General features: G+C 33.8%; 1 protein-coding gene across 1 annotated transcript; it reads right to left on the bottom strand.

Annotated features, from left to right (window-relative positions):
* Window positions 1-6,876: 6,876 nt before the first annotated feature.
* Window positions 6,877-12,002, bottom strand: LOC127654791 (anterior gradient protein 3-like). Its single transcript, XM_052142216.1, has 8 exons — window positions 11,943-12,002; window positions 11,248-11,367; window positions 11,089-11,152; window positions 10,939-10,991; window positions 9,967-10,043; window positions 9,790-9,853; window positions 7,354-7,437; window positions 6,877-7,119 (listed from the first exon to the last, which is right to left on the bottom strand). The coding sequence occupies exons 2-8, from the start codon at window positions 11,342-11,344 to the stop codon at window positions 7,052-7,054; spliced, it is 507 nt and encodes a 168-aa protein (XP_051998176.1). The 5' UTR covers window positions 11,345-11,367; window positions 11,943-12,002; the 3' UTR covers window positions 6,877-7,051.
* Between the last annotated feature and the right edge of the window lie 2,177 nt (window positions 12,003-14,179).

Genomic DNA, 14,179 nt, shown 5'->3' with positions numbered 1-14,179 from the left:
AGCCTGTGATTACATTGTTTCCGCATGTCAAATAAAACACTACACCCCTATTCACTTCACTAAACCATTTAGCTAATGTCTCACAAGTTAATTGGCCCCGTTCCCTCTACCAACCTTAAGCATATTGATATATTGTAATTACTTGATGTACGGCTGTAGAGTTTGCAATGAGAGCATAGCCATTGTCACAGAAACTGATAACATTTATCTGAACGCTCAGACCCTCATGAAAATTCCGACAAGGAATTCTTTGAAGCTGACAGAATAATTAAAACCATCGACCCAGTGTCTGTTGATGGGAGAGGTGAAAGAAGAATGAGAGCGAATCAGCATTTTGACCTTCCTGTATCAATGGCACGGATGCCCCTTTCTTAGCAGGGCACATGCCAGACTCGAAGAGACATTAAAGAGTCGCTCTGGCAAAGGTGTGTTGAGGGGCAAATGCAAAGAGAGCGATTACTGTCACATTACCTATTCATCATCTCATTGCATACAGTTTCCACAAAGCGAGGGCATATTTGAATATCTAAATTGTCTTTGGGCTGCTGGAATGGCAGTTATTTGGTCTTTGTCCTTGTCAAAAAGGAACTCGGACTGGTAAATGTGTAACCACCTCAAAATTACCGCATTATGGCTTCTGTATACCTCCCTATCTACTGTACTTACCTAAGATTGCAATTTTCACCTTTCTTATGAAATATGTTAAAATAAATATAATTGTTTTAAAGTCTGTATTGTGATATACATAGTATGCTATGCTATTTTATTATATCCTAGTTTTTATGTTTTCGTTTTATACGCATATACAGTACTATTGTAATAGGTGGTTAGCATGATTGTGGAGTAAAGGAATACATGTAACGGGATTACGTATTTAAAATGCAACCACTACAGTTACAATTTAAAAATAATACAGACGTTTTAACAAAAGTAATGCAAGTATTTTATTTTATTTTTTAGTTATTTTTTTGGTAAGCAATATTATGCCATAAATACTGTTGACTGAACTTAACTTGTATTGAACCTGGAATATTCCTTTAACTCCCCCGTCTCTATTTTATTGCCATTTTTACACTATCCCAAAAATCTCTGATTCGCCATTAAAAGACTTTGAAATTGAAGTCAACCTTAAATTTTAAACTGTCCTTGAGAATCTGTGCACATTTTACGTATGACCGACCCATACATGTCTTTAAATAACTGTAGAGCTCTTAAAACGTCCTTTAGAATTGTTGGCCACCATATATCCAATAAAATAAATAAAGAATGATTAACAATTGTCTCACAGTGATTCTTCTGTGTAAATACTAGGCCTTCAGGGAGAAGAATACACTTTGCACAACATAGAAAATAGGTTTCCAAAATGTGTACTGTTTCATAATATAACAGCATACAGTTTGTCCATGAACCATAGCCCAGTGAGACCAGATGTCAGACAGTATGACACATGGGATTTGCCTAGAACTGTTAGGATGTGGTTTTGCTTGACACATCCATTTTTGGTTGCTGCCTTCTGGTTTTGGGTTTTGTACTAGTGCCTGCGAAGTGAAGATCTAAAAAAATTGCAAACATGGATCAAATTTCTGTGAGGATGTGCATTAAGTAATACATAAGAAAGGCAGAATCACTGAACCATGCTACTCCATGGAACACAAAAGGAAATGTTAGACAGAATGACATCCTAAGTCACCATTCACTTTCATTGCATCTTGTTTCCATACAATAAGTTTATGTGGTGACTGAGGCTGTCAGTCCCTAACATTCTGCTAAACATCTCCTTAATGACTTATGTTTCACATAAGTCATATTGGTTTGGAAGAACATGTGTGTGAGTAAATGATTAAAAAAAAATCATATTCTGGGCATACTTACTTAAGCATTTCGTTTTTTTTGTCAAGGGCTTGTGTGTGTGTCTGTTGACAGTGCTGGCAGACTTATTAGTAAGGTAAGTGGATGTGCTCATCTGTTGCATTAATAAGACTGTTCCCTGCACCTGTGTGACCAGAGTGCGGCTGTCAGTCAGAGTCGTAACCAGGCGTAGAGCGTTAATTCACTCTGTCGGCAGAGGAATGACCGTGCTGCTCCGCTCCATTACTCTCTATGACCCTGGGCTGGCCGCAGGATTAAACACCAGCGGTTTGAGTGTGTCACGTAGGGCTTGGCATGTGTCACTTTTCCCACATTTGTCGCACTCAGCAACTCCTCCATAGCCTTAAAAATGTTCCAGCATTTTCAGTGTCAAACCCACCTCTTTAGCTAAATTACTGGTAAAAAATACTCCATATAATAATACTGTATAATAAATGCTCCGAAATTGTTGGAGTAACAATCCTAGTCTCGCAGAGCCAGATTTTAGTCTTCGCGGCACTTTTATTCAAACTGACAACCGCTCACTTAGACCAAACAAGATTGTCAAAAATACATTTAAAGCGACCAATCACACTTTTTGTTCGGTTTTTGTTAAAATAAGGAGCAGGTAAATCTGAAAAAGAATATACTATAATGAGAAACGTATAGAGACAATCAGAGAAATTTGAAAAAAGATTGAATCCAATTCATATATATAGGGAAGTTAATTGTGTGTCGCTGTCCTTATCTGCATATCGCTGCCCCCTTCAGCATATTGCGACACTATTTTATGGCCCGTTCTGCATAATGCGGTGGATCATTTCAGCTTATCATGGCCCATTCGGCCCATTTCGTGGCCGGCCCACCGGCCCTCCCTGTTCTCCTGATGGCCAGTCCACCCCTGATCGGCTCCAAAGTGTGTCGGCCAACTGGGAAAATTCCCGGTAAACCAGATTACCAATCCAGCCCTGCATCTTTCCTTACATGGATGGTTTGTTGCTTTAAGCATTCCAAGCACCACTTAGGGCCCCCGAGCCACCAATAAAATGTTTTTTTTAATTTTTAAATGTACTAAAAAATGCAAGGAATCCAATAAGGATTTCGCTTAGGGCCCATATATGCTCAGAAATGGCCATGAATGGATATATTTTTTAATGGCTAAGTACTTTAAACAAAACTCTTAAGATTTGACTTTGTCAAATCTAGTGATTTAGATTCTTCATCAAAAGTGTTCATTGCAGCAACCCTGTACAACTTTGTAAACATAACTTTACATTTATTTCCAGGTGGACTGGAGCATCAGATGTTGTGTTAAACTGGATAATCAGATTGGAACAGAAGATTTCAGCTTGCCAGTTTTGTATGCAATATGGATCAGATGGTCAGTGAATTGACTGTGAGCGGTCCATTGCCATGCCATCTGAGATGAGACCATCCTAATCTTATCCACCATTTGTGCTTGTCCGATTTAAAATATTTTACATATTAGCATGTTTGCCGATTATTGAGTGTTTCTCTGCTGCTTTTCTCTCTAGTTAGTGAATTAGTAAACTGATCTTTTACTTAAATTTTATTTAAGATCATTTTAAGTGATCAACATAAAACCCATTTAAAGCGTCCATATGGTATTCACAGTGGCTCCTCCACATGGTCTGCTTTGCCATCTAGTGCATAATATGTGTCATTGCATACTGGAAGATTCTTTACATTTATTTTCCTCATCATGACATCAGGGTTGTCTATGTCGGTCAAAAACATCACCAAAGTGTTCAATTCTAGTGACTTTGAGAGAAGCGATTTTACATTTGCTTTATGTGAAACATTAATGTAACTATTAGCAACAATGCATTTCGAAAAGCACATGACACTGCACTAGTGGAAGTTTCTAAAAGTTAGCCTACCTCTCAAAAAGTAGCTTTTTTTTAAAGCTGACTGAAGGTAAATATCCATTTCATCCAGCAATATGCTTCTTTGCATTCCAAAGCAGTGTTTCCCAACTGTTTTTGATGCAAGTACCACCACAGAACCATCAGTGAGGATGAAAAATTACCCCATCATTGACACAAAGCCAAAGATGTGGACCAAAGACTAAATGTAATTTTTAATATTGTCATGGAAGTTGATAATCATTGATCAGTCGGTATTGGTTTGATCTATTGGTATCCCTTTATCAATACCAATTAGGGTATTAATAGGGTATTACATATAAATGTAAATTCACATTCAATTTGGGCATATTTCAGTTATAATGTCCATTTTGCTTGTATATGAAAGAAAATCTCTCTTAGCTAATGCTGTTAAAATGCTTAGCTAAAATATTAATTGTACAAGTTTTATTTTATCATTAGTTTTTCATAATTTTGGTCACATTTTAGCTTTTTTTAAATGTACAAATTCCATATATTGCATACATATTTTTTGTTACATGCTTATTTTAATTTGTACTATTTAAAGGTGCAATATGAATATATTTACTGTACTAAAGCATAAAATTATCATAATATGTTATCAGAGATTTAGGGAATACTGGCTTCTCCGAAAACAATGCTTCAGCCAGTATATTATACTTTGAAAATTCTATTCCGGACCAGAATTCTGTTTGTGTTTTGGCCTGTGTAATCCCACCCACTGCCCATTTCCCAACAGTATTTGAAACCCTAGGTTGCCTGATTTGAAACAGGTTAACGGTCAAACACAGCATGCTTCAGCCACGGAGGCCAGCAATACATCTAACTAACATTGACAGAGGTATAAAAAAATCCACATGAGATGGTTTATAATTTGGAAACAATAAAAACATTGCAAACATGTACATTAGCTGATCAACTTACAGTGTAAGGCTTGTCACTTGCTATTGTCAGTTTGCACGTTCCTGTGGCGTGTCCTCAACCTGGGAACCCTTGTGAGCTTCGAATCTGGGAATGTTGGGGCAGGGGAGACAACTCTCTCCAATATTTAGAATTTGGACTGCAGTACCCATTTTAAACATTTGATGTCAATGTTACATATTGCTCCTTTAAGTATTTACATTGACAGGTAGAACAAGAGCTAAAATGGTATTGTCTCTTTAAGACTACCAGCAGTTCACCCAGTGTGTGCATTTTAACCAGAGAGGACACCCATAATTTCTTTAAAGAAAATTCTCTCATCATTTACTCACCATCATGCCATTCCAGATGTGTATGACTTAATTTCTTCTGCAGAACACAAATGAAGATATTGAGAAGATTTTTTTCAGCTCTGTAGGTTTATATGCAAGTGAATGGTTACCAATATTTTAAAGCTCCAAAAGGCAAATAAAGACAGCATAAAAGTAACCCATATGACTACATTGGTTTTATCCATGTCTTCTGAAGCAATCGAATCGGTTTAGGGTGAGAACAGGTCAAAATGTAACTCCTTTTTCACTGTACATCTTGACATTGCAGTCTCTAACCACTATCTTGATTTCAAGCTCTATTACACTTCCTAGTGCTTGACGCATGCACAGAGCGCTAGATTGCGCTAGGAAGTGTAATAGAGCTTGAAATCATAATCACCAAGGAGACTTGCGATTAATTGCGTTAATTTTTTTAACACGTTATTTTTAATAAAATTAATTGCACTGAATTAACATGCTAAATCGACAGCCCTTATATATATATATATAATATTTAAAGATAACTATGTACAATTATTTCTCAATTATTGAATTATTGTTATATGAGGGGCTTTCTCAGCAAATATTTGTATATGCGATTAAATGTAATTAATTGCAATTAATTAATCGGGACACGTAATTAATTTGATTAAAAATGTTAATCGATTGACAGCCCTAATATATATATATATATATATATATATATATATATATATATATATATATATATATATACACACACATACATACATACACACACACACATTTTAACGTTTAATTAAAAACTAATATATTATTAATTGTTACTTTTTATATAATAAAATTGTGTAAAATTTAGGGTAATAAAAAAAATATGCAAAAGGTTTTAAACGCTTTAAAAATGTCGAGAACAAGTAGATAAGCGTTAGATTCTCGCTTTTATAAGTGCAGCAATTTGATCATTTAAACTTTAACATACCGATTTATTGATGTGAACTCACTCTGCCATCTCATTGTTGCAGACTTGTGTTGTATCATCGGGGAAGTTATTACTATATGCCAATTTACTGTCGCAAATGTGTCATGTTACTTGATTATTAGTTTAATCCAAAGTAAAATACCGGCAGACTATCCAGGTCTGGAAAGCAGGTGCGTTGAAGGGCTTGTGTGATGACTTCTTACAGATGAACATTCGGAGCGGATTTGACTCAGAGTCAGATTGATAATCGTTAAGATGCAGTCATTTTATAATCATTTTATACATGTTATTAGTGCTGTTAGGCTTCTAAAATGTGTATTAGTTCAGTGGTCGAGGAAATAACACAGTACGAAAATATCAACCGGTGTCCCCGGAAGGAATCGATTCCAACATTTCAAATCGATTCTCAAATCCCAACGCCTCAGAATTGAGGAATCGATTATTTTTGGAACAAACAATCACTGTTTCACATATACAGTACATTAGTTTACTCACCATGCTTCTTGCTATTGCTAATCGGGAGGAATTAGAGGGAGGGACATAATTATTCATTATCATAGAGAGCATTTTATTGGACAAAAAACCTGCCTGAGAGTGCGAGATGAATCATCAATAATTTCTCTTTTCCAAGATTTAAAAGCATGCGTCTTAAAACCTCTTTGTGTCTGTTTCTTTCTCCTTACTAGTCCAGCTATGATTAGATCTTGGTAATATGATACTGCAGATATTGTTGACTTTTGTATGACAAATTGCTTATGGTTCCTCATTTTGTAAGTTGCTTTGGATTAAAGCATCTGCCAAATGACTAAATGCAAATGTTTTCTAAAAGTTCATTTTGACAACTTTTAGGAGGACACTAGATGTAGATGTCCTCAAAGCTAACAGGCATGGACTAAGGTCACTATAAGATTAAACCACTGTCTCAAAGAAGCATTTTTCAATCTGACAATGACTTTATTCACATTTGAAAATGTATAGTTACACCCACTGTGTACAAAATTCTAGAATCTACAACTGTCTTGTTTTCCCCCCATATAGTTTTTTTTTAAGTCTTGTCACATCTAAAAGTGGGTACGATGTCATCTTTGAATTAGGTTCTGTACCCATCACAGATCATCATGTTCCTCGTGTTCATCCTTCAGCAACTTCTTGGCTTTCACCATGTTCTCTGCCACTACACAAACAAAGATAGAGACACGGGATATGATTAATGCATAATGAATTAATAACTGTCATATATCTCAAATTCAACAAGAACATTAGCACATTTTGAGTCTCTTTGGCAGGGGGGCTGCATGTGTTATTGTGTAAATAAAACAAATGAACAGCTCTCTTTAGCTGAGAGGTGCTTGACAACCAGAGCCACAGCCTCTCTGTGGAGCTCATTAGACTGCAGAAAGACACTCACAGGTGTCCATGTCACTTGGCTCGTAAGTGTACAATCGGTTGGCGTAGTTTCCAACAATGTCAGCTCGCACAGTCAGTGTGGGGTCTGGGTGGAGGGAGAGAAGGGAAGGATGAGAAAGGGTGAATTTCAAGAAAACATGTCCAGATCACTTTTTACCCCATAATCAAAAGGGGGGAAATAAATTATGTGACATAAAGGTAGATTCTATTACTTCATCTAATGTCTTTTAAGACAAGAGCTGTCGTTAGGATAGGACAACCAGAAAGTTTACAACAGCCCTGTTATGGCCCATTAACACCCTTAACTGGTGCATTTTTGGGCTGCCGCCTGAACATTTTCACACTCAAATTTAAAAGCTCACCATTCGCACATATTGTGGACTAATTACAAAAAATAAACAAACACCCCAAATAAAAAAAGACTCCAATTTTTCATAAATACTATTGTATATGTTTACAATCTTATGATGAACAGAGTTTATATTGTATTTTATTTTTTGTCCTAACTTTGTAAGCATGTAATTCTGATTTTGACTTTATAACTCTATCTCACTTCAGAAAGTGTCATTTTATTCCACTAGATGGCAGCAAGTACTGGGAATTTTTTTTCTATATCTTCCATCCCAAAATCTGAAATGTAGGTGGCGCTCTATCACATTTTAGCTCCTTACAGATGTGCTCATCCATTGACATTCAGTCTAATTTCCAGTTCATGCACCCCCTATTGTTTCCTTGAATATCTTGGCTTCTGAATGGGCTAGAAGCTCATCTTGGTGTCAATAATATTGCTGTCAATAGAAAGCTGAGATTCTCCCCTTTGTGGTGATATACATTTTTTATCACCAATTGTCAATTAACATATTTTTCCAGTTTGTTCTGGACATCTTAGATATAACATTGGATTATTCAAGTAAAAATGGCTCATTTTGTAGAAAACTTCCCACGGTAAAAGCAGACAGGAAGTTTTTGGCTACTTGGGGCTTACAGCAGCAGTGATCGGTGAATAAAAGAGATATTTGTAATTGATACCTTATAGAAATCTCATTTCACTTTGTCATTCTTTTGAAAATCTTTTGAACTGGTATTTGGGCAATACTGTATAGTCACATTCCCGAGAATAAGCACTTTCATTTGATATATGACTTGAAGTGCTATGTGAAAGACTTTTATATTCATATTAATATTTCTAACACATTACATCTAGGTGGCGCTTATTTGTGACGAAAATATTTTAAGACTTTATTTTGTTATTGTATGTAAATGCAAATGTCATGTTCACTATTGTCTTTGGTTTTTGTGTCTGTGACGAAGGCAGGCAGAGAATGTGGATCTAAATGCAGCTTTTATTAATAAAAACAGGGACAACTCGGGACAAAGAAAAACAAAGGAAACCTAGCACAGGGCATGGTAACACATGCAAGAACTAACAAAGGACACAGGGAAACTAAGGGCTTAAATGCACAAAGGAACAAACAAGAGAATGAGGAACACCTGGGGAGACAATCAGGGAATGAGAACTAATCAGGGGAACCAATCGTAAAAAGAAACTACAAAGGACTACAAAAACCAAACAGGAAACAGGAACTAAACTAAACTTCAACATAAAAGCACAAAAACCAAAGACAACAGTGAACATGACAGCAAAGGTGATGGTGTTCTATTGAAAGTTCAGATTCTAAGCTTTCAAAGGATACCACTTATTTATCCGGGGACTTTAACATTTTAAGGGTAAACTTATTTTCAAATTAGGAATTTTATTTTAATTCTTTTTTTGCATTTTTGTCTATATTTTTATGAGAGTTGAGCCTGTTTTCCACCAAAATTAGCAATATCATTAGGGAATTTAACTTTTGAATGTTAGTTTGTAATTCCCATTATTCTCAGTGGTGATTTCATTAGATTCTCAACACAGTAACAGTCGTTTTTATCATATTTTACACTGTTTTGGTAAGACCTGGAGGGATGAGAATGTGCTGGATTGTCCTGAAAATGTCTTGACATGTTTGTTTGTGTGTTTCTTAATGGTATAATCTGCACAAGAACCTGTTTTTTTTTTTTTTTTTTTTTTTTTGCTGCTCTTTTGTTGAATTATTATTGTTAGATATTATTATTAACTTTATCAAGTCATCCTAACTGGAGATGTCATTACTGCTTTGGACTTTATCCACAGTAGGGCAATTTTTTTATTTTATTTTTTTTACGGGAATGAGAATGAGGCTGTGACAGTCTCTTCAAATGATTGTATTGTTGTTTAAAACGTTTTAGATAATTTTGCTGACAAAACATTGAGGAAAAAAAAAACATCTTTTCAAGAAATTTCTGTAGACAAAAAAAAAACTTCAGAAAACATTAGTTTGTGGAAAATAAGTAGGTAGGACAAATATAGTAGGACTGCAGATAAGGTCTATTATAATAAATGGTTTAAAAGGAAACTCACCAACAAACAAGATCCTGGGGACATAGAAGCCATCAGGGGCCAAGTTATTGTCGTTAGTTTCATGCTGAAAATCACAGTCACTTGGTGAAGAATATCTGAGGATATTCTAGCTTTTGTATATGTATTTCATGCAAATTCTGTTACTTTACTCTGTATAATACAATATTTGTACTTTACCACTAAATTGAGCATGATGAAATCGGATTTGCCCAATTTTTGAATAGTTTGATTTTCAGAAAAAGCCTTTTTCAGTGCTAAAAGGGAACAGTGAGAGCACAGGGGGATTAATAAAGTGATATGAAGGAACCTTTTCCTTATACTGCATGCAAAGCCTAAAAGCCATTTTGGATTTACACTCTGATTGTCATTTAAAAGAACAATTCACCCAAAATTGAAAATCTCCAAACATGTATGTTTTTTTAAGAGAATAGTTGAACAATCTTCACACAGCTCTTTTCCATACAGCAGTTCGTAGTGACCACTACTGTCAAGCTCAATAATTTTTTTTAAATAAAAGCACCATAAGAAGTCCATATGATAGCATTGTTTGAGGAGCAGAAATACGTTTAAGTCATTATTCACTGATAATCTTCCCCTTCCACAAAGTTTTCAAAAACGTATTCACATTTGTGTTTACAAGGAGTTATTCGGTCCGTTCACACCAATGGGTTTTTGTGTTCGAATGCGGGTCTGCGCTCTTTTCCCATTGTTTTTCTAATCTATGTCAGAAGTGCCACGTTTTTTAGTGTCTTGGATGAAAAAGAAAGTCAACTTTTAAATGTGCACCTTGAGACACCTGCATTCTGTTATGTGTGTTTTGCTGTGTCTAGCTTTTCTTTAGTGCAGTATTAATGACCCCATACAGGTTTGTTACAAAATTAGTGTAAGTAAATGATGACAGAATCTTTCATTAACTATCCCTTTAAAAAGAGCTGCATGAAGATTTTTTAAAATCCTCTTATTTTGTTCAATAAATAAATAAATTACAGCCTTTGGATTTGCAATGAAAATAATTACAGAATTTTTATTTTTGGGTGAATTACTCTAAGAAATGTTTAGTGTATTTTAGTACAGGCAAATAATCTATAAAATGATGTCATTTTAGTTTATTACAGATTTAGTGCAGATTATGCAAATAAGGATGCAAACCTTTACAGTGTGGACAATCCTCCAAATGAAAAATGATCATCAAAGGCTTCTTACTACAATAAAGCAGAGGACACTGTGTATGAACAACCAGAAAATACATGACATTTAGGTGAGAAGGGAGTTCAAAGTGATTTCATAATCTTTAGGTACCTTTCAACCATTTTAGTCAGTCCCTCTTCATATGTCTGAACCCAGTTGATGTCATCGCCCCAGCCTGAAAGCACAAAAGAGGAAATATTTTAGACTGGACGGATCACTTTTGAAATAGGATTATTAAGATCATTTTGTGAATATAAAATGTAATAATACCTCTTGAGAGTGTTTGGACTGACTTTTTTTTCCTTTGCGAGGAGACATCACAAAACACCAAAAATAAAAATATTACATATGCAGTCCAGTGCTGCATGATTACGGTATGTAATGCGTGTGCTAAGAAAAAAAAAGAAAAGGAAAGGAAAGTCAAATTTGAGTAATGCTTTACATTTTTGACTGTTAAAGGTTGGGTCCACCTACTACTGACGTTGCACACCATATTTCTCAAACAGTTAAGAGCTGTTGGACAGGACAAACGTGCTTCTAAAACTTTGTTCTCAGTTGACAAATGTTCAGTTGACAGTTCACAGAATTTTAATTAAGAAAAACTGTCTAATAATAAACTTTTACAATATTTTTCAAACCTACTCTGAACTACAATCGAGATCCAACTGAAACAATTGCTCACGATCCTGATATTCACATATTCTGAGCATTTTAAAATGCAATTGCATAATTCAACTTAAACATAATTTATATTCTATAAGAAGCCCTTTAATATTACAACAATACCTTCAGTTTTGCCATTTTTGAGTAAACATACTTGGCGAGCAAGTTTGGAGTGCAAAAGTAACTCAAAAGTGTCTAACAAGAATACAGTGTACATAGACACTTATATATGAGTAATAAATTGCCCCTTAGTACAAAATAAAAAAATATAATATAAAATTTGCAAGTAAGGGAGAACTTACCAGGAGTGAAACAAGTGAACCAGATTTACTGTCCCTCTCTCCAAACAGCAACAACTATCTAGTATGGCAGGCATTTTTATAGTCATGCTCTGTAACCTCCCAAACAGGTTTTGCACAAAAGCAAGCCACAATTCCCCCCATTTATTTCTGTAAGCCAATGATAAAAACTCAACAATGAGACAACTGATATCTTTTATATGTACTGTATACGTAAACGTGTTTTGTCAGCTGAAGTCATCTGTAAAATTATTTAATTTGAGACAATATTCTTTGTTCCAGGATGCTTTACTGTTCCAGGTTGTGGTTTGACATCACATAAATGTACGCATAGTTGTGCAACAAGCTCAGCCTGCGCCTTATAGGTGGAGCCCTACATGCCAAAATGTAGACTGATCTTTATCTATATCGACTTGATTTCAGGGTTCTTTGAGTTATAAAGAAGGCCTGATGTTATCAGACTAAGTTTTGAACAAAGTTTTGCTCTATCTGTCAGATTAGCCTACTATTTATGGTAAGCAAGGACGCAACCAAGACTGAGGCGACAAAATATTAGTGTGATTAATTGAAAAACTAGTGTTGATTGATTGAGAATATAGCCTAAAATAGGAGGTCCGAATTTTTATTATTATTATTTAGACAAATTGTATGTATTGTTGATAATTTATTATTAACATTAAAAGCATTTGTACACTTTATAATTATTATTATAATACTTAAAAATGCTACAATCACAATATTATAATTGATTACATTTAAATAAATTAATACACTTATTCATAATTTGAATAATATTTTTTCCTTTTTATTATATTTATTTGTTTGATTGTATTATATTTATTCATTTTATTATTTGTACATATTTCATTATTTATTATTTGTTTATCTTGTATTATTAGTATTGTTATTTATTTGAATTTATTTTACGTATTTAGAATACTATAATTAAAATATTATAATTGATATTTTTAAATCAATAAATAAAAGTATTAATACATTACTTTCAATGTTTTTTTTATTTTAATGTATTTGTTAGACATTGTTTATTTTTAATTGTAGTATTTATTATTTTTACAAATTGCATTATGTAATATTTAGTGTTTATCATTCATAATCAGTAGTACTACTATCATTATAAATATTTTAGAATGATTATTGTATGTGTTATGAATACCCTGTCTTGTTTCACTGTTGCCCTTTTGTTTACCATTGTTGTCACTTTTGCACTTCTTAGTTTTCACTTTAGTCCCTTATGTAACTCCATAGTCCTTGTTAGCGTTCGTGTTCACTGTTCATTGTTTACACCTGCCCTTGTTAATTTGCCTTTGGTTTCTGTTAATCACCTTGTTATCTTGTTTGAGTTCTGTTCTTTCATTGGCCACCTATCCCATGTTTGTGTATTTATACCCCGTGTCTTTGTTCAGTCTTTGTCGATCGTCGTTTTGATGTTAACCTGGTGAATCTTTCCTTCCCGAGTTCCCTATTCGTGGCTACCTTGGTCAGCTCATTCAGTTTATGTTTCATTTCCCCACCGTGGGTTTTTCCTTTGTGTTTTCCTGTTTGGTTCACTTAATAAAGCTCAACTGCGTTTGGATCCGCATCTCCTTGTCTGCCTCATTACTCAAGCGTAACAGTATGTATTTAAAATACTATAAATATAACTTTTTAATAAATAAATTATTTTGTTAATAAATAAATTAATATTTGTATACATTTGATTTTTATTTTATAGTAACCATTTATTGTTTATTTTAAGTATTTATTATTTGTACATATTGCATTATTTATTATGTTTATTATTATTATTAATATACCTATACTTTATTATTTTTTTTACATTTTTAAAATATTTAAATAAATAAATGCATTCATTTCTAAATACTATTTAATTTATTTATTTTTTAGTTTAATTATTTGTTGTCATTTTCTTATTTCATCTAGGCCTTTGTATGGAGGACAAAACCTGCAAAAATAATAAATAAATACATAAATAAATGTAATAATAAGAAAATAAATGTCTTGATTTTAATGAAAGTTATTCCTGAATTTATTTTTGTAGACTTTTTTCCTTTATTATTTTCTCTATTTTTATTCTTTCATTAGTTTATTATTATAAATATTTATTTATTCTTACCTGTATTTATTTCCATATTTAAATATTCCCACATGTATTTATTTTTATATTTATCACAAAATAAATGGGGAGCTGTTTCTTCAACAAAACCACAAAATGAGCAAGT

The sequence above is a fragment of the Xyrauchen texanus genome, chromosome 14 (genome assembly GCF_025860055.1).
Source record: "Xyrauchen texanus isolate HMW12.3.18 chromosome 14, RBS_HiC_50CHRs, whole genome shotgun sequence".
Classification (NCBI taxonomy): Eukaryota; Metazoa; Chordata; class Actinopteri; order Cypriniformes; family Catostomidae; genus Xyrauchen; species Xyrauchen texanus.
This window is presented reverse-complemented; position numbering and strand designations above follow the sequence as displayed.